Source organism: Cloeon dipterum, chromosome 2, assembly GCF_949628265.1.
Source record: "Cloeon dipterum chromosome 2, ieCloDipt1.1, whole genome shotgun sequence".
NCBI lineage: Eukaryota > Metazoa > Arthropoda > Insecta > Ephemeroptera > Baetidae > Cloeon > Cloeon dipterum.
The window spans coordinates 15,319,741-15,345,244 of record NC_088787.1 but is presented as its reverse complement, the minus strand read 5'-3'; the positions used below and the strand labels follow the sequence as shown (position 1 = coordinate 15,345,244).

Below are 25,504 nucleotides of genomic sequence, written 5' to 3'. Positions count from 1 at the left end.
TATAGCCAGAAAAAAGGGCGCACACCCAATTTCAGTTATCTGCCATGCTGGCTGGTTATTTGTGTTGTTCGCCAGCGAAATGATGGGAAATATGGGCTGCTAGTGCCGGCAAAATGATACGCCCGGCTGTATGTTTTTATGTATGAACGTGCGGCTGATACGACGCGCAAACCACACCACAGCACACATTCAGAGCCTGAAACAACTATTACCAGTGCACATAACCATTGGTTCACTGCTGCGGCTGTTATTTTCAATGTGCCCTGGCTGCACTCGGCTCGCAAAGAGTCGTGTTTCTCCGCGTTATTGGGCTTGTTTCACAGCTCCGGCGCTTTTTCGGCCGCGTTTTCGACTCGTGCTTCGTTCGAATTACCGAAAGAGTGTAAGGAAAAGTTGCACGCTGCAAATAAAAGATCAGTTGCTTGCTCTCATTTTAGATTGCTAATGCGATTTTCTTCTGGAGTAAGGTGTGTGGAAATTCGTTCTCGGGCGAAACTTTTTGTTATTGGAAAGAGCACGGGCTGCTTTTTGTGGCTTCATGATGATAAAAACATCATTGACACAGCTATATTTTGAGAAAAGTTTCTGCTGTGCTAAACATTATTTTTCAGGCAAGTCTGAAATTACAAAAGGGTTGATAGTGCATGCGATATGCTTACTGCAGCACTCGCTCCATTTCGCTGCACATTTTGCAGTTGACATAAACTGCATAATTTATGTAACGACGCACGCTGGCAAGCTGCGCTTGTTTTTATTCAAATCTTATACTTCTTACATGCATGCAGAAAGAAAAATTGCGATACAGTTTCTGGCCTGGCTGCTGCCGCTGCTTTTAATGAAAATGCATGCTTGGATGCAATAAATTGCGTCAGCTGCCAGCGCAAATGCAGAAAACGCGTGTGTTCAGCTCGGGCTTGTGTCCACCAGTCTGAGCGATGTAATTGCAATAAATATGCTTGTTTATGACACAAGCAGCTTTCTAACCTGGCTGCCATTTAGTCGAATATCGCCGCTGCGCCGCGATTAACAATTGATTTGCATGAGTCCTCGAGGTGAACTCGCATGCTTGTTTGTTTTCATAAAAAATAATTATACCCTCATAACACAATAATGTACGGGAGTGCATGCGTCGTAAAAATAAATGAAATGGCCGATCTGCGTCGTTCGAGTTGGCAATAAATCAGCCGGAATTAGCATTGGGAGAGGATATGTGAATGCGTGCTGAAAATTCTAGGAAAGTTTACGACCGCTCACGTTCACTCTCGATCCAAACGAAAGTAATATTAAATTTTTGTCGCAAACATGATGATATATTTTCCATATCTCGAATGAAATCATTTCATGACCCGGATTGGCCGGCGTTTTGTAGGTTGCACACATAAAATCAGGGGTAAATGTATGTATACAACAAGCCATTAAAACTAAATGAGCGCTGCTGTTTAAACACCTTGTAAAGGTATAATACACTAGCACTTGAAGGCTGTAAAACAATTGTTGCGTGTAATTTTGACGAGCAGAAAGGTACTTAAAAAAACTATTACGATTTTAAGTGGCCGAGCGCCGAAATCTGGCCACCCCTATGCACATCTCAGCTATTGTAATGGCATAAAATAAAATGTTTATTATATTTAGCGTGTTTTATGATGCTGCAGCTTTTATTGAGTGTTTATGTCATTAGAGTGTAACCCCGAACGGCCATAAAAATTACGCCAGAAGCAGAGAAAACCAACCGCCGCGGCTGAAAGAAAAGCACAGGCTGAGAGAGTGACACCGATGAAAGAGCCCTTTGGATATGTATATATGGAGAAAATATTCCTTTCTCATTCATTGTGTTGCTTTTATGGCTTCTCAAATGGCCGGGTGAGGTGCGTGCAGGGGTAATCTTAAAAGTGCACTTTTACGGCCGAAAACTGGCGAAGCTCCTGAAAACCCATCTCGGTCGCACACAAACGCCACCATTTAACGCGGGAAATATCTAATTTTGACATCTATAGAGGGTCGCCTTTATGACATTTCGAGGTGTGCCGTTAACATTTCTCTCCAAATGTCACGAGCCCGAGCGAATTTTATTAACAAATTCCTCCTCACTGTTCAGCGCCCGAAGACACGTGTGTGACATCTGAATTCATCTGCATACTTATGCAAAAACTATGCGGCCGGCTCAATGGGCAATTCAATTTGCTCCTCGAGTCATTCAGTGCGAGGTGAAACAAATTTGAAAGGAATTTGATGAGGAATTGAGTCATTAAAAGATGCTTGGCCGAGTGGTAAATTGTAGCACCAGGGCGGATGACTGCGGTCTCCCAACGCCGCGCGCAGCAACAGCTGTTTTCCCACTGCTATCAGTTTTCATCAAAGCGCAGGATAAAATATTGCCTGCTGATAAATATGATGTTCGTTTTCATTATCAGCAGCCGCCGGAGCGCCATCTGACGAATGAAGACGCGAAATGAAGACGACACCGAAAAGGCTTGCGGAGAGAGAATTCTCGCCGCTCAGGGGCGAGAGGCAAAAAGTCGATTTCGCAACGAGAGGCGGAAAATGAGGCAGTCCATAAAAGGGAAAAGGAAAATTGGAATCGACTGCTGCGCGCACTTTAAAAGTTAATCTACCAAAAAGTGAGCGAGGGAGCCTGCGAGGTGGGAGCAGCAGAGAGAGGGAGCTGGCGAATTTGTATTTTTGTATAGTACACTCTCAGGACGGCGGCAGCATCAGCAGCGAATATACATACTGAATACGTGCATGTATATAAATTTTTATTTCATTTATGACTCTTTATCTGCGCCGCTACAAGAAAGAGAGCCGAGCTAATTAAAGCCCTCTCGCAGCAGCAGGAGCAGCAGCAGTGCATATTACACTCAAGAGAGGGGCTCAAAGAGGCAATTTTGAATTTTTACTCCGATGCTTTGCATAATAATTCAATTGCTCTCGAATTACAAGAAGCTAGACTTTCGCAGCTACTTTACTGATATTAAAATTTCATCCTGTCTAATATAAATTGGACGCCTAGTATTTCCCTTGCGAGAGCGAGTTGGATATTAATATTTATTTTTAACAGTGTGTTTGAAAACATAATATCAAAGTTATAGATAAAAGAAATAGAAGGGGAAAGGAAAAATATATGCGTGAATATAAATTGGCAATCGGTCATGAAATGTAATTGAAGACCAGATTGGCAATAAGTAATACCAAATAACGAAACTATCCAATATACTTAAATTGGAATGCAAAAACAAATATTTTCGTTGCCGGGCGCAAATTCGCAGTTCATTCTGGCGCGTAGTTAAAATTTCATTCCGTAGTAAATAAATTGGACGGCTGGCTTCAATTCCCCGATGGCCAGAGCCTAGCTCCAGTTTGGCGCGAGAGATGCAAATAATAGTATTAATAATGGAGCGCGGTTCTCGCCATTCTGCGCGCTGGCTGGCTGGATGCGAAATTATCATTTAATACGCGCGCACACCGGCGCAGCCCTGGTGTTATCTCTGCTCCTATTTATGTGCACGCCGAGTTGAGATTAGTCCCCGCTCAATTTCCACGGCAGTTATTAGCCGTGCGGCGAACGCACAATTATGATTATTTATACATTGCGCACTCTCTGCAGTCGTGCTTCTGACGAGATAAAGTTTGTTCTCTGCGCGCGTTTCGGCTGTGTGCGAGTGGGTGTAAACAAAGCGCGCAGGATAAGGGTGAGAAAGGGTGCCGCCGCTACGGTGATTCAACAGAAAGGATAGAGAAAAGAGATTTAGGAAATAAAACGTGGTTGTACTTACTGCCTAGACCGTCATATGGACCTGAAATTAAAAGAAAACAAAATATAAGTAAACGAAAAATGGAACAGAAGCAAAAATTCAGGGAAGAAATCAAATCATTCCTTCATCTTGGTAAGAATTTGCTTGTGAAAGTCGCAAAAATTGTATTCCCCCAGTACTATTTATATAAACAATCACAGAGGGCTATTTATTCTTGAGCTTGTGATTTTGAGACTCTTTTCGACCATCTTTTGCACCTCGTTTCAACATTTAATTTAAAAGCATCTCACGACAATGTTTTCATCCGCAAGCGTCTCCGTGAGAGTTTCCGTGAACGTGTGTCTTGTTTTTGAATTAGTCATGTGATCATGCGAACAGCCCTTTGGGGAGACGTGTCCTTCACTTGCACCGCAGATGATGAGCTTCATTTACCGTCACACTCGTCTAAAAGGACCGCCACATGTATGCTAAAGTTTGATGGCCTCTTGTCTCTTTTATGGGATGACTTTAGTGATGTGTGTTATTATACACTCTCCCTGGAACGCCGGCAACGCGACGGACACAAGGTCTAATTATGCCTAATATGCACCGAACAGAGCGTGACGAATTACTTGCACTGACCACGGCTCTCATTCAGCTGATTATTTTGTTCTAATTAAACTTTCGGCATTTCGAAATCAAGATGGCATAATAAGTAGGTCCTTGTGGGGGTTTTAAAAAGTTTAATTAATTTAAAAAGTTTTTCGTTATCTTGAACGAACATTATTGCATGAATAATTTGCTGAAATAAATGCAAATTTATTAGGGTGGGGGCTCGAGTAGCTTTATCTAATTTGGCACATTATGTGAATTTCATAAATTAATTTCGGAGCACGATAATCACACCATAAATTTCACGAAAAAAATCTGCTGCAAACAGAAATGAAATTGATGGCGCTATATATCCCGCCAAAATAGAATTCGAATAACGCCAGATGTGGCTTCAGCAACAATGGAAAAACATTACTCAGCATCAGAACTGCAAATTGAATCACGCGTTACGCTGAGCAGAACCCCCGCTCGAAATATATTATTATTTCCAACCCCCGGCCCGCCATTGAGATTATAGTATTATTATTTTCGTGTTCGGGCGGACACGGCCTAATATTTACAGCCACATGTGCCACAATATTTGGCGTGTTTCATTGAAAGATTGCAATAATTCTGATAATGCCGCGCGCCGAGGGGGTGCCGGCGGCAGCAGCAGCAGCGGTGGTGAGCGGGCTGGCGGTCGCAGCTCGCTGCTGCTAGGGGTTGCTACTGCGCCGGTAGATCAAGTGGATGCCCCGTAGGGGTGGGGGATCAAAAGCCTCATTGGATCGCATAAGCCACTCCCCAGTTTTAACCCTTATTACGGCATAAAGTAATGTGCGCTACCTGCCTAAATGCCCGCTGCTGCTGCTGCTGCTGTCGATCCCTGCCGATTTTAACGCAGCTCGCTCTATTGATTTTGCACTGGCGGACACACACGCAATCAGCTAAACACCCAATAAAGCCAGATTTGCAGTCGGATTCGCAAACAATGCCGCACTCGCGCTACATTTGCATCGGAATTTCTTAATTGGCGCTCTTTCCTGCGATTCCCATCGCTTGTTTTCCGGATCATGGTTACAAATACAAAGATAATTGGCTACTGTGCTGCGCGTTCGGTTTCATGATGGTGCACGGAGAGCATAATGGTGATTTCCCTCAGGAACGTTGTTGCGAAACAAGTTGGTAAATACACAGTCGCAGATTTGGCTGAAAAACAACAGCGCCGCGCAGACTGATGGCTTTACAACATGCAATTCAAAAAATAACTCTCGCGCAAAGCAGGCTTCCCTCATGGCGGAAAGATAAGCGCAGTCATACTATCAGAAATGTCAAACACGAAGCCATTCATAATAGTTGGATTCGAATCTGCGGATCACGAGTTTGCCGACGTACCTACGTCTTTCATCACCGTTAATCACGCGAGCTTTTTATTTAATTTATCGCCAGTTCACTTAAATTAAGCTGAGCTTGAAGCGCTTTTACGAGGGCATTTGTTGAGGAAAGAGCAAATCAAAGTAAACTTGCAACGTTAAAATTTAGTTTAGCTTGAAGAAGCGCAGGCAGCGTGTAAAAAAGACGCGCGCAGTTGTTGCTGACTCCTTAGACGCGCGCGGCATTAGCGACAGCTGTAAATTTGGCAGCAGGTGTATGTACGTTTTATTTGCCATCCTGTGTGACATCAAACAATGCCTTTAATTTCAAGCACTCTAGCAATTCTATAATTATTTTTAACATTTTCAGACCAAGCCTGCGAGGGAATTATTTGAATTTCTCTATTCAGGCTATATATAGGTGAAACTATAGGAAACTTTTGGTGTTGCTAGAAAATTTCTCGCCTATTTCCTCTTAGCATTTTAATTACTTTTATAGAATTTATCGCGCATATAGTCGAGAAAAGACTGATTTTTTTATATATAAGAGTATTTTTAGGTGCCGACCAAAGCAAATTATTTCTCATAGCTAAAATTTAGCTATTAAAAAATTATGTGCTGCTTAGGGCGCCTCTTCTCCTATTCGTATATATATTTACGACTCTTTGCTGATGTGTGCTCTTTTTAAGGGAAAATGGGAGCAATTTAGATATCAATTTACCCTCTTGCTGGCGGCGCTGTTCTTCTCTCATCACCGCATCCCCTGTTTGAGATCAGCTAGCATTTTATTGCAAAGGAGATCACCGATGCTTTTTCAACCATGCTTTAACGACTCTTGCATATAATGGCGAATGAAAGAAGAAAATTTTATTGCCCTAACCTGTAAGATTTTACGATCACTGAGAGCTGGAGCAGCAGCCAAAATAGGCAGGAATCATATTTCCGCACATATTGTCGTCAAAGCGCCATTAAGAGGAGCCAATTAGGGCAAATTATTCAGCAGTAAAATATGATGAACGATTCTGAGAAGCTTCAGCGCGCGCGGTTTCGAAAATGGCCCGTATCCCATAAACGTGACAAGCAAATGTTTTTTACACGTTCATAAAACTCATATAATTCCAATAATATTCCAAATAAATTACCAGCCGACTCAAATAAAGGCCACGCGGTGTAAATTTTTAAAAGAGGGCCGGAAAAAATGGTCCCCGAGTGCACACACACACACGGTCGATCCTGAAAAAAATAAAGCCACCACTAAATTACCTAACGGCTCATTTAGAGCATTATCTTAACAGCCTACACATTTCACTAGTCAGAAGTGATTTCTGAGATGAGCCTGCCGCAATACCGAGTGCTTTCAGACACCAGTATGCAAAGCAGCTCCAGCTCGAACATCACGAAAATGGCGTCGTTTGATTATCACAGACAACGAGACGGCTCAAATTTATTATTCACCGCGGTTGTTGGTTCATTTTCATGCCACAGAACGAGAGAGGGAGAAAACTGGTTGTAAAGGTGCATTTATAAATATATATCCTCGGCTGGACAAAAAAGAGAGAAGAGATACGTGTGTGTATAATGCTGACCATTATTCTGCTCAAAATGAACAACAGACACTCGCTTGTCTGTCTTCTTCTCGTTTTCCACAGCCAATCCTCTCGTTCTATTTTTTGTCTCTTCTTTTTCTGGGTGTTTGCTCTATGTGTATCGGCGGTGTCTGTTTCGCTGTCCGCCTTGTGAGAAACGATTTAAGCCCTTGTGTACAAAATGAACTGATAAATACATTGTCCGTCGTAAATAATCCCATTATTGCAGCTCTGCTAGTTTGTGAATTGAATAGACCGCGTACAAGAGCCGTAACGGACAATTTTCCGCTTTATCCCTCCAAAAGTTTCACATGCAAAAATCTATACGTTTAGAATGAAGGAAATTTACAAGAGGGACAGTTTCACTTCACCAACAAACACTAGATTTGCACCTTTGAACCAAATAATCGGTAACTAAGAGAAATTATTGAAATTTAGGATATACATTTTTGAAAATAGGCAACCTGTGCATCAGAAGTAATGCTAGGGTTGCATAATATTTTAAATCCAAGGGTTTAAACAAAACTGATTTTCGCGATTGACTTTGAATTAATCATGAGAAAGGTACAAAACTAAGAAGTTTGCCCGTGTTTGAAACTGTGTAAATGTACTATTTTGGAGGGAATTTCAATCCATTTCATGCTGACAGTTGGGTATGAAATATGATAGAAAAACTAGTGGTACTCACCACAGACGACCCGGTCGAATGGACTCATCCAATCTAGAGAACCAAAAAGAGAATCTATATCAATTATGAATATTTCTTAATTTACAGACCGACACTAATGCTAAATGGTTCATAAAAACTAAACCAGTGTAAACTCATTAAAACACAACTTGATTAATTATTGCCCTTTATATTAGAAACATATCTTGTAAGTACACGTTGAGAGTTGAGAGAGCCTACTTTTTACTGGATGCTGCACACATACACAGTTAGTTATTAAATGCAGCAGCTATGAAATCATTAAAATTAAATAAACGAGGTACTTAAAGCGCAGCGCGTAAAAATAATTTTATGAAGGCAATTAAGTGAGCTATAATTATTTTCAAATGGCCTATTCTATTTACATAAACAGCGCAAAAAGCTTGCGCCGACGGCCTTCGAGATTCCGTCTTCTCTGATTTTTATTCCGGCGCGAAAAATATTGCCACACGAATAAAATGTGTAGTCTTCTGGCGTGTCATTACGAGGACACTTCTTGATGCAAAAGAATGTTGCCGCGCGCAAAACAAAGCCGGCAAATGAATACAAATAGCGAGCGAGCAAGGGTGCATCGCTATATTGAACAGCGCCGTAAAGTGAGAATGGCCCGTTACCGGCAATTCCTGCGCCAGTCCCATATGAAAATGGCGCGCGCGGCTCCCGGCTTTACGACCGGCACTTACTCAGACCTCACTTTCTACTACTGTCCCTCGATTTTCCTCTAGAAATTGTGCAAAACTCATTTGGCTAAATTGCAAAATGCTATTTTGCCAACTTCCTTCTCCACTTTGATTGAGATTTGATATTTTCATTACGCCCTAATGGTTGCTTTTCGTTTGCAGATTCACCTTTCACCAACAAATGTGGACGAAACTGATTGGACGCAAAGGGAGAATGCTGCCGCAAGCGGAATTTAAAGTTTAACCAATGGTAATTATTCTGAGAAACGCGTAATGAGGGCTATTATGGAAGCCTTGTCGATTAAAAAAGCAGGTTTCACTGATTAATTTTTAATTTTTTCGTAACTAATTAAGCAAATTTTTTTTAAATAATTACGTGGCAAATATTTACCGATCGGGCAGATCAACAAAATTAATACCTTCAATAATTGGGACAGTCGTAATTCCAATCAGTGCATTCTCATTTGAGAACCGTAGAAACTATATGATAAAACAAAGCTATCATAAAAATTAACAGTGTAGATAGTAATAATAAAAATTTAACGACCTAGCATTTGAATAAAGGGCAACAATTAATTTTTATGGCCCATTTTATCAGCCATTATGAGCACTAACGACACGGTCAAAGTCACTGGGTAAAAATCACACAAAATCACACTGCGAGTCCAACACAAAGAGACTAAAGAAAGACCCCCGTCCATTGAAACGATCCGAAAAGAGTTCAGGAACAAAAGAAGAGGTCCGCCCGCGAGCACACTATATAGAGAGATATAGGCAACAACCAAACAAAACATAACACAACCCCTTTCTTCCCAGGTCAGACTTACCAGTTATCGACATCCAAGGGTACCTGGGGATGTCAGGTAGGGGCTGGCCGGAGGCCTGCGTGCAGGCCGTGGTGAGCGGGTTGGCAGGGTCGGAGGCGGCGGCCGCCGTCTGGTGGTAGAACTGCGCGGCAGCGGCCATTGAGGAGGGTGCCGCCGAGCCGTTCTGGTGACCCAACGTGTAGTTGACCATGGAGTCGGCGGCCGAGAGGCCGGTGGCCGGGTTCGAGTAGCGGCAAGACTTGTCCGAGTCGGACACGGAGGCGGCCGCGGCCGCGAGCGACGTCGAGAAGGGCACCATGGTGCTGGAGGCGGCCGCGGCCGCGTTGAAGGCAGCCGCCGCGGCCGCGGCCTGCTGGTGCGTGCCCATGGACACGTAGGGGTACATTCGTGCGTGGTGCGAGGCGGACTGGGTGTACGAAGAGGTGTCTTGGCCGCTGTACTTGGGCAGCATCGTGTCGATGAACTTAGAGGTCATGCTGCCGCATGACGAGGGCACCTAGGGGGCAGCACTGTCAGCACGTGGCCTCGGTCTGAGCGCGGCAACAACGACGTCCGGCGCCACGGGAGGGTGCTTGAGGATTGAGACTCGCGGCCCGGCCAACTTGCTGCCTGGCACGATGGGTTGGGCGCCGTCGCTGCCGCCGCCGCCGCCGTCGATCAAGACCCGCCGCGCCGAGCGGTGGGGAGCCGGAGGGGGACCCACTAGCGCCGCCGCCGCCGCTGCCGCTGCCGCCGAGGCCGACGGGGCCGCCGAGCCGCGGCCGCCGTCCGACTCAATCGCGACGCCCTCCCATGGCGCGCGCACCAAGCACCGCTCATGATAGTTTGCACGCACTTTTCGACGCTCGAGCCGCGTTTTCACTTTCAAAATCAGCTGCTCTTCACGCACTTCCACTGACGATATGCAACCGAAATAGAATCCCGACACTTAAAATGAGCCAGCACATAAATGAATAGCCACTTTTCGAAATAAAACAAGTAAATAAAAATTAGATAAAAATCGAACAGCTGTCGTTTCCAATTCGACACGTTCCTTGTATGGGGAAACTCGACACTGCTATTCAGTTTCATTTCGCTCTTGATATACGCTGCATTCTACTCACACAGCACCTATTTTTCAGACACTGCACTTTGATGGCCGGTGAGCGCCAACAATGATCCTCAGTCGTCAGCACCCATTTTGGGGCGGAAACAACAAAAGGAACAGCGCGCGGCTTGGCGACAAGAGAAGAGACGACAGGACCGACGGCGCGGGAAGATTTAGCCTCGAGGCGCGTTTCGAATGCCAAGCCACAGAAAATTCAACGCTAGAGAATGGCTCGTTAGACTTTAAAAGCGCTCTTCAAGACCACAAAACGGTCTTAACGACAAAATTTTAGTTGTATTATGTGACTTAATTCTCTTCACGGCTGTCTGTCTTTAAAGAAATTGATTGAAGTAGATCTCGCGACGAAGAAGACAATTCTGAAAAGCTTTTTTACTTACCATAAGTTATCCATGGTTATATTCTTTGTAGATTGATCTGAAACAAAAATATAGTTCATTAAATTTAATGGGAAATTAATTAAAAAATTTACAATCACAAACTTGATATTGTTTAATTTCAATTTGTTTTATGTATCATATATTTTTAACATGTTAGCAATCAATTCGCACGATGTACGAGTGCCTCAGATTTTTTTTGTTATTTTCAACTGCAATTCAGCGTTCGCGAAGATTTATTTTGTTAATTTCATAATATTTTAAATATCCTGTTCTATAAGCACCGAATCAGGAAATGAAATACAGCTGTGTAAAATTCGTCACTTTTAAATTCTTTAATTTACCTTTTTTAATTAATGTCATCATTAAATGTTAGAACTTTTTGCACGTTACTTTTACTGACAATACAAAGGAAATTCAAAATAACTAGAATAATAGAAACTAATGTTGTGAGTTTCTGCATTCAACAAAAATCATGTCCGAGCCACATTTTTATATGAAATAAAGCGTTTAAAATTTGTTTATTAGACGCTGGTTTTGGATGGGGAACTAATGCAAAACACACAAGCGCAGGTTGTGCATATCTGGTTGTGACGGCGAGTTGAAAAGGCCACGCCGTATCAGTCCAAGCCTCACTCAGCCATTTTTCGCTCATCTTTGGCGCTTTTTATTTCACCCGTACGGGCGAAAAGGTCGTTTCGAGGACGACCAATGGTCACGCCGCTCCATAAATAAGGCGAGAGCAAGCACATTTTGATGAGGTGCTCTGTAGTCGTGCTCATGCACTTGCCTCGTAATAACGCTCATTATGCGCGGCGCGAATGAAACTGCCAACGCCTGATATTTGTTTGAATATTTATTCCCGCGCTCACGGGGGGTTGGTTTCACCCTATTTCGGGGGTGCAGATGCTCGGTGGCGCGCGCAAATCGAAAACGAAACGACCTTTTCGCCACTCCAGGTGACACACACAAAAAATTGGTTCCGCGTTCTCATCTCTCGAGTGGCTGGGCGCGATAAATTACACGCACGTCCTTCCATTCCACCCCTCCGTTTTCCGCCGGGCGTCTCAGCTGCGAACGCGCACCCTTTTTTGCACTTGATCTCCGGCAGCTGGAGACGCGATCGGTTCAATTCCCATTTGCATAGTTGCTGATATTGCAATATCAATTGATTTCCTCGCCGGCCGAATGAGATGGGCGGCTGCTTCCCCCGGCCGCGCGCGCCCACCAGCAGCCGCACGTATTATTATGAAGGCATCCGAGGGAATGCGGGTAAAAATGATGTCCCCGTTTGATACTCGTCTCTTATCTCCGCGCGGCAAATGACGAGTGAAACATTTTGCTAAAAGTATGGGATGAGAACAAGAGAGCGAAGAGGCAATACGGCTTTACTGTGCTATATGCCAGCCAGCCAAGACCGTGCTCCCCGCTGCTGCAGAACGGCGCAATTGTGCAACCTTTTACCAGCAATTTCTGTACTCTGTGCCTCTGAGCGGCCAGAATGTGTGCCATGTAATTTTATTTCATGTTGTGCTTGCAAACTTTATTTTATGTCGAACTAGCGGTGGTGATAAAAGGACGAGTTGTAAAATTATTAATTCCATGCGAAGGCTGCTCTTTGAAAATTGATTCCCCCGCCTGTCAAAAGTTGCTCTGAGATCGGTGTGCGTCTCGCAACGTCATTGCGTCGTGATACAAGGCACTAAAATTTTTTATTTTGAATCGTATAATATTTACTATGTATGCAGCTACTTTGTTACTGTTCAATTTGCTAAAAGTATTTTTGAAATCTCCATGTGAATTACTGATGATTTGAAACTAAATGCTAACAAAAACCTTTTCAATTAATAAGTCCAGAATCATTCAAACTAATTTTATAATTTTATTCTGGTCATATATTAATACATTTATTTAACAGTTCAGATAAAAAAACGCTAAGAATGGGCGGATAGAGCTATAATTATGTATAGCAAAGTACTGCAAAAACGATTAAATTTAAATGTATTATCTCGCCGCACGAAGCTCTGTTAATATATATATTTATTTACTTTCCAAAGAAGTATGAAATCTGTGTATTCAACGAAGCCCACAAATTTTCAACAAAATGAGAATATACGGATTTGGCCAGTAGTTGTCAGATAGAGATTAGATATAGGGAAAATGAACCAACTTTGAATTACACAATGAAAAAGAATTTCTCACTCTTGGACATGCTTTCCTTTCCTATTACGCATTTCTAAAAGCATTGGTATTTCTATAAGCTTTTTTCTCGGCAGCTCAGTCAGTTTACTCTAGGGCATATCTTCCAGCTATTGCATTTTACAACCGCACACTCGGCGGCATGTGGAAAAGATATTTTAGCTGCTGCTGTGTTTCTGTCCCACAAGGATGCATGGATAGCATTTCCTTGCTCGCACGGCACGATAAGAAAAACAGTCACATCACCGACTCAAAGAACGCTACCAACCTATCATCACTTCATTTTAAAACTAACACCCCGTGAAATTTTCAGAATATACAAACGGCGATTGATAAATAGATGACCGCAAATTTTTCATGCGTCTTTAGGGAGTAGCATTTGAGAATTCAATTTTTGAAGGTGTTAATCACCATAAGACAGTTAATTAATTTTGAAAATAATAAGTTTGAAATTTTGGGTGTAACATTTTTTTTAAAATGGAGTGGCTAAAATGTGTGCATGCAGTGCGAGAGTCAATAAAGCGTATAGGCAACATCTTTTCATGTGTGTTGTGCCAGTTGCATACTGCTTGAATATTGTTACCACTATACCCCTTTACTATTAGAGCTTTTACCTACTGCAATTTATCTACAGTGACGAAAATAATTATCCATGCGAGTTAAGAGGGGTCTAGTTAATTAAATTTCTTGCCAAGATAGTCCTAACTTCCGCGGGGCACAAAAAATTCTGATAAGCATTTGACCATGTCGGAGAGAAAATTGAAGCGTGTTCTCCTATGTATAGGAGCCTTCTCGGCTGTTTTGAGTGTTTGTGCAAAAGGGAAAGAGCACAAGAGAGAGAAATGATGCTGGAGACGTCTCACTCTGACTGTTTGGCAGTAATTTGCTTCAAGTGTATGAGGGACAATTTTGTGCCCAGTCCAGACAAGCATCGTTCGAGAGAGAGAGAGAAAAGCCTCCTTCCGTTTGCATCGTCTTGCAGAACACACAAACACAAAAAGATCGCGCATTTCCTTCCAGGCAGTCAACAAAACAAGACGTGTGTGTTTCCTCGGGTGCTGCAGAGAGCAAAAGTCTACAAATAAGGTGAGCTTGAAAGTCGATCTGTAGAATTTATCGCTTAGATTTCGAGGTCGTAAAGCAAAATTACGACCGTGTTACCAACAATAAAAATAGCCTGCAAACGTGCAAGGAAACACGTGTTCCCGGCCGGTAGCACACGCGCACACAATAGCTCATTAATGGCCGCCAATTAATTGCTGTCCACTTCATGCCGAGCGGGGCGCGCTTTTTACGATCAATTTGCACGACCCGCGGCTTTTTGAATATTTCGGCTGCGTCCACGCCGTAAATCAGCTCGTACTGCTAAGCTTTTTGCCAATTGCGTGCACGTCCAGATGTATTCTCTATGGTAATTAAAGCTATTCAATCGCCGCCGGGCACCGGAGGCTCGTACAGCACACGTTATTTGAAAGTGCGGTGCGTTGTTTGAAAGTCGCTTAGTCTCTGTTGTTATTTTGTTTGGTTTTGCAAGCGCGGGGAGCGCCGTCGCCGCTGAGCCAGTGGCCTTTTTACGGCTCCTAAATAGGCTTTGAGGGGCAATAAAAAATTTTATGGCATCGCCAAAGTCATTCATTCGCGGCTGGCTGGGATGCAGGCGTTCAACTCACCTGCTTTTTATTAGCCGTCTCGCTCACCTCATGTGAGCCGCATTTGCATTTCTCCCGTTGTAAGCGTTCCCACACGTGAATACACGGCGGACGCGAAAATCCCTGTATTTCGCTTTAATAACTCATTTTTCTCGCAGCTTTAATGCGAGCCGATTCTGATGCATGGGTCGTAAAAATCTGGGACCACTCTAAAATTAAGCATTTAATATATATCCAGCGGCGGGCGGCCAATTCTTTTGATTCCGAGAAGAGGCCTCTCCAGGCGGATGGAAAGTGAAATTCCGGCGCAGCGACAACTGGCGAGGAGCATCGGAAGTGTTTGCATGCTTAATAAGAGGGCGAAAGCCACCCCTGCGTGCCCGGCTGCCGAGTGTGTTTGCAGCACGCACACCAGCGTGTGTGACAAAATCCAGGAGACATCTAGACATGCGTGCTCGAACTATTTGCCTTTTGGCCGGAATTCAAATGCGTTCGATTTTTCACACGAGGCCGGTGCCGGCCGCTGCACTCAAACTAGATTTGAAATTCAAATTTATTGTTTATCAGCAGTTGATTTTTGGAAACTCTTAGCGAGACGGAAATATGTCGTTCCATAAATTGCGGAATCATTAAGATTAGAGCGAGAAATGCTGCCGCGGCGGCCTGTTAGGAGCGTTTGAAATATTTTCTTGGTAGTCCGAGCGAGGAATTCTCTAAAACAGCCTTAATTAGAGTTTGGATTTACGAGATAAAAATGTGTCTCGCAGTCAAATTTTCAACTTAGGCATCTGGTGGCAGCCCAGATAAATCCTTTGCGGCTTTTAGGTGGGTGCGCTGAATTTTGTAATGAGCAGTCTCGTCGCCAAAGAGATTTATGAATACCCAAAAGAGCAGCGAGAGATGCCATAATAAACACACATTTTACGACGCCATTAAATAAACAACTTAACTTTCATGCAACAAACTTTATGATGAATTTACACACACGCAGCGCACACATGCAGCCCTCAAAGGCAACGGGCGCCTGATGAGCCTGCCAGTAATAACAGAGCAAAAGTGAGCAGTTGAGGTCTTTTGCCTACTGCTCAAGAGTAATTTCTTTAATACCACACTCTATAGTGCACGGTGCGATGCTCTAGAATTTGAAATTAGTCCTTTTTGCCATTTTACATTAGCTATCAAAAATGTGTTCACTGTAAATACGGAATCTCACTATGACATGGGACATCCATGTCAGAACTAGATCATCCATGTCATAATGAGATTGACATGGATGTTCCATGTCATTATGACCTACTATCCTTTTGACACGTGTCAGGCATGTCAGTATGAAATGGTACAGCCATGTCAGTTTGAAGCATGTCACTTTGACATGGTTCAACCATGTCAGCATGTTAATTTGACATGGTTGAAGCATGTCAGGAAAAATCCTCTCATTATGACATGGCTGTTCCACGTCAAAATGAGATCGTGTTTATATATCCTTAATCTAAATACATGCGTGGCTATTAATTGATTAAAAATTAATTAAATAATAAAAACTAGAAAGTTAGGTGTTCAAGGTGAGATTTTTTTTCTTTTTCCAAATATTGAATAATGATAATTCTGCCCCGCAGCAGAAAAAATAGGCTGAAAATTTCAGAATGGTGTTAATTTTTAACTTTCAAGATTTTATTCCAACAAAAATATGACATTTTTTGGGTTCTTCGCACCTCCAAATCTTGGGTTCAAACCATCACAATTGCATAAACTACCCTTCGTTGGACTCTTCTAGACCTCCTCTGAGCAGCTGAAGAGTTTAGGAGGTGCATACTCTCATCCCCTTTCATCCCCATTGCTATACAATTTTGATAATAAGCGACCACCGTTCATGGCGCCATTAACTGTTGCATCTTGAAATCTGTATGGCAACTTAGGGGTGCAGAAAAAACACCCCTAAACCCTTTAGATACTCAGAAAAAGTTGAGACGAGTCCAATGGTGGGTAGCTTTTGCAATTCTGATTGTTAAAACCCGAGATTTGGAATTTCAAAAATCCCAAAAAACACGAAAAATTAGGAATTATTCAAATTTTGTTACATTTGCAACTCCAAATTTCGGGTTCTATTCGTCAGAATTGCATAAACTACCTCAGTTAGACTCTTCTTGACCTCCACTAACCAGCCATAGCGTTTAGGGAAGTGCTTACCCCCCATCCCATGTCAACCACATTAGCAACAATAATGATAATAACAATTTTACAATGTTTCCTCTGGGCTTAAAAATAATTTTAAACTTTCCAAAAATCCTTCTAAATTACCCCCCGTTCCCTTATTTCAAAACTAAAAAAGGAAAATATTTTTAAATTGAAAGAAAATTAATACAAAAATCCAAAGCTATAAAATTTTTTAATTTTTTCGGGGTGTTGAAGTATAGTTAGAGCAAAAATCTCTGAAAGCAACAAATTTTTGTCCAGGGGTCGATGGATTTTGACGAATCTTCGCAAACTTCGCCCTAAATGACCGACAAAACAGTTGAGAAAACTCCGACTTTCCAATTTTTGCGGGTTTTGCGGATGTTCAAATGACAAAATCTGGGAATTTTGAGTACTACATAATTAACTATGCTCAGGTGGTCCTAAAACAAAAATTAAAAAACCGTTTAACACGTCTCAACAAGGCAAACAAATTTTACGTTGACCTCAAAGTAGTAGGTCAAACGTCAAGGTCATAAAAATTAATTTTTTGATTTTAAACTCAAATTTGAAAATGAATATATTGAAAATTTTTATTTTTTTCGTAGCCATTTTGTAGAGCACAAAAAATGAAGCTAAAAACGTTAAAATTTGGAATGGCGTTTTGCCTCATTTTTTTAATAAAAAATGAAAACTTCGAAAAACCTTGTTTTTCATGGTTGGTAAAAAACGATGATTGACCAAATCTCGACTTCTAATCATCCGAATTTCAAAAACCGCATACCGTTAGACTCCTCTCGACGTCCCTAAGTGCATTAAAGGGGTATAAGACCCACCAACCCCCAACCCCCTTTTAACCCCCTAAATAACGTGAAATTTAGAATTTTTTGTCTGTTTCAGCACCTTAGCACGACGTTGACGAACAATTGTCCTCTTGAAACCAATTCAGTTACTTAGTTCACTTCGAAACGAGTCAAACGGTACTTAATTTTTGTTAATAGGACCACCACAACCTGAGATTCGGGTGCACAAAGATTTTTTACCAAACGCGATGCAATAAAATTCTGGATGATCGACCAAATCTCGACTTCTAATCATCTGATTTTGAAAAACCGCATACCGTTAGACTCGTCTTGACATCCCCAAGTGTACTAAAGGGGTATGAGACCCACCAACCCCCAACCCTCATTTCGCCCCCTTAATAATGTGAAATTTAGCATTTTTTCGGTCGTTTCAACATCTTATCATGACGTTGACGAGTAATTGTCTTCTTCAAACCAATTCATTAACTTGGTTCACTCAAAGATGAGTCAAATGGAACTTATTTTTTGTAAATAGGACCACCACAACCTGAGATTCGGGTGCACAAAGATTTTTTTTCCAAACGCGATGCAATAAAATTCTGGATGATCGACCAAATCTTGACTTCTAATCATCTGATTTTGAAAAACCGCATACCGTTAGACTCGTCTCGACATCCCCAAGTGTACTAAAGGGGTATGAGACCCACCAACCCCCAACCCCCATTTCGCCCCCTTAATAATGTGAAATGTAGCATTTTTTCGTCCGTTTCAACACCTTAGCACGACGTTGACGAGTAATTGTCTTCTTTAAACCAATTTAGTTACTTAGTTCACTTCAATACGAGTCAAACGGTACTTAATTTTTGTAAATAGGACCACCTTTTTGTGTTTTGTTCGAGATTTGGTGCTCACCGAGCATTTTAATGCATCCGCGTCTTAATAAAAAACTTTGTGCCACAAAAATATCAGGTTGTAGTGGTCCTATTTTCAAAAATTAAGTATCGTTTGAATCGTATTGAAGTGAACTAAGTAAATGAATTGGTTTGAAGGAGACAATTACTCGTCAACGTCATGATAAGGTGTTGAAACGACCGAAAAAATGCTAAATTTCACATTATCAAGGGGGCGAAATGGGGGTTGGGGGTTGGTGGGTCTCATACCCCTTTAGTACACTTGGGGATGTCGAGACGAGTCTAACGGTATGCGGTTTTTCAAAATCAGATGATTAGAAGTCAAGATTTGGTCGATCATCCAGAATTTTATTGCATCGCGTTTGGAAAAAAAATCTTTGTGCACCCGAATCTCAGGTTGTGGTGGTCCTATTTACAAAAAATAAGTTCCATTTGACTCATCTTTGAGTGAACCAAGTTAATGAATTGGTTTGAAGAAGACAATTACTCGTCAACGTCATGATAAGATGTTGAAACGACCGAAAAAATGCTAAATTTCACATTATTAAGGGGGCGAAATGAGGGTTGGGGGTTGGTGGGTCTCATACCCCTTTAGTACACTTGGGGATGTCAAGACGAGTCTAACGGTATGCGGTTTTTCAAAATCAGATGATTAGAAGTCGAGATTTGGTCGATCATCCAGAATTTTATTGCATCGCGTTTGGTAAAAAATCTTTGTGCACCCGAATCTCAGGTTGTGGTGGTCCTATTAACAAAAATTAAGTACCGTTTGACTCGTTTCGAAGTGAACTAAGTAACTGAATTGGTTTCAAGAGGACAATTGTTCGTCAACGTCGTGCTAAGGTGCTGAAACAGACAAAAAATTCTAAATTTCACGTTATTTAGGGGGTTAAAAGGGGGTTGGGGGTTGGTGGGTCTTATACCCCTTTAATGCACTTAGGGACGTCGAGAGGAGTCTAACGGTATGCGGTTTTTGAAATTCGGATGATTAGAAGTCGAGATTTGGTCAATCATCGTTTTTTACCAACCATGAAAAACAAGGTTTTTCGAAGTTTTCATTTTTTATTAAAAAAATGAGGCAAAACGCCATTCCAAATTTTAACGTTTTTAGCTTCATTTTTTGTGCTCTACAAAATGGCTACGAAAAAAATAAAAATTTTCAATATATTCATTTTCAAATTTGAGTTTAAAATCAAAAAATTAATTTTTATGACCTTGACGTTTGACCTACCACTTTGAGGTCAATGTAAAAGTTTTTTTCCTTGTTGAGACGAGTTTACGGGTTTTTTAATTTTTGTTCTAGGACTACCCTGAGCAAAGTTATGTACTCAAAATTCACAGATTTTGACACTTGAACGCCCGCAAAACCCGCAAAAATTGGAATGGCCGAGTTTTCTCAACTGTTTTGTAGTACAATTAGGGCAAAATTAACGCAAACAAAATTTCATCAAAATCCATCATCGACCCCTGGACAGAAATTTGCTGCTTTGACTGATTATGGCTCAATTATATAATTGATTATGCAGTACAGCCACTTAAAAGATGCAAAAACCAGCAAGTTTTTTCAGATTTTAAAAATAACTTTGAAAATATTTCAGATACTAGTTAAAAATCTTTTACATATACGCTGGATAGTTAAATATATATAATATTTAACTAGTGAACCGTAAAATGAGGCTCTCTGCATGGCTTTAAATAAAGTTCAGTCTGCTCAAAAGCTTTTTCAAATTTATTCGGTGTTTAATAAATTTGACTGCACAAACAGTGCTTGTGGAAGGCGTTGTGTATTATTATACACTTGCTTCAGTTTTACATGTAACCCACACTGTTTTTTAAGTAAATAATTTAAATATTTCTATAATTATCGATTATTATCGAACAAATAATAAAGATTTAGTTTCCTCGCCCTCTGAAAACGCCATAAATGGTCATTAACAAATAATTGATTTATATAGCTCGTTTAGCCATTCACGCGAGAAGTGTCATGGTAGTCGAGAGGTCCAGGCAGGTGACTAAGGACAGTGAGGTCATGGGTTCGGATCCCGCGGAGGTAACATAATTAAATTACTTGTTAACGCTAATTAACTTAATAATTCTGATCTAGATAACTTAAGGGGAGAAATTAATTAGTTAAAACTGATCTGGATTATAGGAAGTAATTAATAATTAACAATTTAATTTTAAAAATTTTTTTGTGCGCATGCGCTGATTTCGTGACATGGATGACGCGTGTCAAGGGTGTATAAGCGATATAAGCATTCTTGACATGGGACAAGCGTGTCACCATTGCAACGTTGACATGCCTGAAGCGTGTCGCTTTAGCCAAAGTCATTATGACATGGATGATCCATGTCATAATGAGATTCCGTATTTACAGTGTGATTTTTAACTGGCATAGAGTTTTTTCAGACTATAGCTCAAGACTTTCTTACTTAAAAAGTGCAAATTAATTTTTCTACACATAAAACGCTAATAGGCATCATAGGAGATTTTTATTTAAATCGCTGATTTTCAACTTAAATTTATATGAAGTGGGTGTTTCCTTTTTAACTTATAATGATTGGAAAATAATGCTTTGTTCAGCGGGGAACGTTTGTTATTAAATTTTGAAATAGAACTTGGTAATTTTTGCTTTATGAATCCCTATATGGTTGGTGCTTTTTTGACTCAGATATGTTGTTCGGTTCTCTTTTAAGAAGTGAGTATTGAAGTTTGTAAGAAAAAACTTAAAAAGAATCAATATGTGCTCTCTCATGTCTGCAGCAAGAAGCAAGCGCCATAAATGTCGCAACTGAAAGGGTTGTGTTCGTGATTGACTGGGCTGCACCTTGCTCGAGGGCTGTTCTTTCTTTGTCGCCTTGCGTAACAAAAGGGTTAAGCGACCAGCAGCCTCCAAGGTGGACACTGGGCTTAGTAAAAAGAGTTGTCGCCCAAGGTCACAAGGATGAAAAACCGAGGAGAATCTGAGCAGCAACAAACACAAAAGTCTTGAAACAAAAAAAACCCTCAGGCCAATGCTCTCGCAGGGAATCGACCACTCACGTGCTCAAAGAGTTTGGTATGTTTTATATTTTTTAGGCGGCGTTCTTTCCGCGAACAAAAAAGATGCACAGTATACAGAAAGAAGCTTTTGAGAATGTGATACAAAGTTTAGAAAAGTGCAACGTTTTTAAACTTTAACGTGGCTCAGAAAAAAATAAATAATATGAACTAGTAAAATACCCTCGTGAAGCAACTCGTGAAAAGATGTGCGTAAGCAAATTTGAACGAAATTGTACCACGTTCATAATAAAAAACGAAGCATATGAGGAGAGAGAATCTTCAAACTAGAGTCTTTACGGTTATGGGTGAATAATAAAAATTATGAGTGAATTACAAGTCAATAAAATAATTAAACGATCCTTTTTATGCGGCTCGAGCACGCGTCATTTCTCAGCTGAAAAACAAAACTCGCTGGCTCGTATCGCGTTTCATGAATGAAAGAGTGATTCTTGCCGGCTTTTATGGCTGCTCTGAAAAAGAAAACACCAATAAAAAGCACAGGGAAAGAATAGAATGTTCATGAACGCACTACTCCAGCAAAAAAGCATCACCCAGCATAGTCGATTTTTGTTTAGTGTGCTCCACACCACTGGCTCAGCAAAACGGCCCGGAATAAAGTGTCAGCAAAAGTGAGACCTATATGGCCTGACCAAACGTGTGACAAATTTATATATTTCTTTACTTTCTGTTAATATTACTGTCCATAGTTTTTTCTTATAATCAAAATGTCTGTATATCTAATTTATTTTGTGTACTATTAAAAAAAATAATACGATAGCAGCCATTTTTCATTATCATTAAATTGTGACCTACTTCTTGACCTATCATTATCTAAATAACATCGACATATTATATTCAAACCAATGTGCAATGTGTGCTAGGCAGATCAGAAATTGAACTACAGCGAACAGTGTGGCATCCCTTCTGCTGCGGGGATAAATTTCTTGAGGCTTATATTCAGCTGCAGAGGCAAAGAAACAAAACTCTTGCATTGTGTGAGCGCGTCAAAGGTCGTGCGTTACTGGCGGCTGCATAGCTGAAGGGTTAGTGACTCGCGTGGCACAATGCCGGAAAATCGTTGCACGCCTATCCCCATACGTCGTAGCTGATGACAATAGAGGTTTCAAGGGTAAGTGTGACTTGGGGGGAACTGGAGCAGGACAAAAAAGAGCGGGAGCCCCATTGCCCCAGTATTGGCTGCAATCGTGAGAGGCGTCGACCGGAGTCACTGAAAAAATCACTTGCAGCCGGCTTAACTGCAGTTTTTGGCCAACTGCCGAGGGATGAGCAGCTCACTATCGGCTCAGGTAAGATTCAACCGTTTATTTGTTTATCCAGATATCAAAAGCCAATAAGAGGAGAGGGTTCTGTGAATGTGTCTGCCGCAGACAATTATCAAAAATTGATAAACGACTGCCATAAAAAGTTAAGAAAATACCCTTTGCCGTTAATCACTTCCAATGATTTTTTTTTAAAAAAAAGGCAATTTAATAGCAATTCGAGTTTGATCAAGAATTAAATAGAAATGTTGGGTAGCTAGCACAAAACCAATTAAAACACATTATGCTATCAACAGCTCATCATCTCAAATCTTTCATAAAATATTCTGCTGATGAGAGAGAATAATTATTATATATATTAATTTTTGCAATGAGCGTTTTCCACTAAAACTATTAAAAGTATAAAATTTTTGGTTAACGCTTCCATGCCATAATATTATTAAGAGCATGCTAAAAACTTGAAAAGGTGTGATATTAATATCGCTGGAAAGGGTTCGTTCCATGGCGGGAAATGGAAGCGTGCGCCGGTGGTGTGAGAATTATTTTTAATGCCAAGAGTGACCCTTTGGCCGTCCATTTGTGATATGTAAATTGCACTTGGCCCTCTTTCCGTTTCTCCCTCTCTGCTCCACTCTCCTTCTATTTTTACGGCCGCAGAGGTTTTAATATATTATTATTATGACCGCAGCTCTATAGCTGAAGCTTGTGTGCGTGTTTGCTCTGCGCTTCATCCATCTTCAGCACAAAAGTTCAAAAACAAAACTCGGCTGGCGCGGCACATAAAACGCGGCGTTAGCGATTTATCCCAGATTCACGCCTGACACAAACTATTTACGCGTGGATCGGCCGCTGATAAATCGCCGCCAAGAATTTCTTCATCACCGGCTAAAAGCCATTCGTCTGATCCGCAACGATGCATTTGGGCCAGGTTTTATTTCAAAATTGCCACTCTGGCCACTCAAGTCGCTTTACGTTGGGTTAAAAGTCAACTGTTTTCAGTCCATTAGCAATATTAAGCAGTCTGTAAATTAAAATTCTCAGCTCATGGCTATATATTTTTGAGTGTCGCAACAAGCGTTTAGAAGCTTTAATTAATTTTAACCTTATTGATTTATTTTTAAAAAGACTTTTTAACTCATAATTCATGAAATAATTTAATCATTTATAAAATAGTATTTTAAAATTATTATTAGTAACACAGAGTCAATTAGATTACTATTGCAAAATTAAAGTACTGATTTAAGGTGTTTTATGGCTTTATTTAGCGTTGACATAAAAGCGCAAAATTATGAACTAGCACATAATATATGATGCTTAAATTGAACATAAAAAATGAGAGCGCCTCAAGCAATTAACCTATTTGGTGGCCCAAAAGTGCATCGAAGCTTTGTTTCAACTTGAAGCAACGCGAGATGATTTTCCGGTAACTGGATAAGCAGATATAGCCTACGTTTCAAATTACAAAGGCTTAAAGCAAAAAAATTCAAATTTTAATTAATATATTTGACTATTCATAACTGAGATGGATTTTTACCTATACTTAAATTTTTGCATTTATCTAACTACCATGCAGTTATATCCATTTAATGGTGCATTTTAAATTAAGTGAGAATAATGTTTTTACATGTATTCACTATTGTTTCTTTAATTCATTTTTGCTGAAGTGCACGCAATAATTAGCATAAAAATGTGATCAGAGAATCCCAATTCGCAATTATTGGTAAGCTCACGAGCTTGGAAGCATGTTTAGCATTTGAAATGCAAAGTAGAAAGTGCATGTTTGCTGAGTACAAAATTGCAATACATTCTATAAATTTTATACTTCATGCACGAATTAAAACAGACCAAATCTTTAGAATATTTGCAAGTACTTAATAATCTTAAAAAATGCTCACTGCCAGTTTCATCGCTTTATTGTTGTTCATACTCCCCTACAACCCATTAAAAAGATAAAATTTTAAATCTATTAAAATAAATACGTAATTTTTTTTGTATGCTATGTGATTTTATTCTTTCAATATTCAAACAACAGCGATGTCATAGATAATTTAGAAAAATCAGTCACTCCCAGTTGATTTTAAATGAAAGTAATACATTATTTTGACATCTATTTAACTGTGCATAAGTTAGACCAAATAATATATTAAGTATGCAATCTTTCACAGGCTACATATATTATGTGATTTTCTTAAAATTTACGACACTGCAATGTAATTTAATTCATAAAGTATGATTTTATTCAAGTTAGAATAATTCACGCTATAGCTCTAAAAGGCGTGAAAGATCTGCCCACAGATTGGCACATTACGAACTTTCCGCGGCAGCAAGTGCCCACCTAAACACTGAATTATTCATAATTAACGCACTCAGGATTAATATCCAAAGTTAATTATACCGGGCGAGATTTCGCTGCGTGTGCAGGTGAATGCGGGGAATAAATTGAGCGCGATTTGCCCAGCGATAAATGTAAAA

The 25,504-nt window shown here is 40.6% G+C and overlaps 1 protein-coding gene and 2 long non-coding RNA genes across 8 annotated transcripts in view; 1 reads left to right on the top strand and 2 right to left on the bottom strand.

The window, feature by feature from the left end:
* LOC135937050 (homeobox protein abdominal-A homolog) overlaps nucleotides 1–10,167 on the bottom strand; it is a 31,088-nt gene extending 20,921 nt beyond the window's left edge. The window contains exons 1-3 of one of the 4 annotated variants that reach the window (XM_065480119.1): nucleotides 9,495–10,160; nucleotides 7,970–8,023; nucleotides 3,774–3,794 (exon numbers count right to left, since the gene is read on the bottom strand). In XM_065480119.1, the coding sequence (XP_065336191.1) occupies nucleotides 3,774–3,794; nucleotides 7,970–8,023; nucleotides 9,495–9,969 (550 nt within the window). In that variant the 5' untranslated portion in view covers nucleotides 9,970–10,160. Of the gene's footprint in view, nucleotides 1–3,773; nucleotides 3,795–7,969; nucleotides 8,024–9,494 lie in introns of all 4 variants that reach the window. The other 3 variants (XM_065480120.1, XM_065480121.1, XM_065480122.1) reach the window with 3 other exon arrangements.
* The window catches only part of LOC135937058 (uncharacterized), a 47,389-nt gene extending 36,439 nt beyond the window's left edge, over nucleotides 1–10,950 (top strand). For all 3 annotated transcript variants that reach the window (XR_010574435.1, XR_010574434.1, XR_010574436.1), the window contains exons 3-4: nucleotides 8,830–8,917; nucleotides 10,616–10,950. This is a non-coding gene — a long non-coding RNA (uncharacterized LOC135937058). The remainder of the gene's footprint in view (nucleotides 1–8,829; nucleotides 8,918–10,615) is intronic.
* Nucleotides 1–25,504, bottom strand: part of LOC135937056 (uncharacterized) — a 201,504-nt gene that overhangs the window by 90,875 nt on the left and 85,125 nt on the right. Inside the window, exon 4 of the long non-coding RNA XR_010574429.1 lies at nucleotides 10,980–11,016. This is a non-coding gene — a long non-coding RNA (uncharacterized LOC135937056). The remainder of the gene's footprint in view (nucleotides 1–10,979; nucleotides 11,017–25,504) is intronic.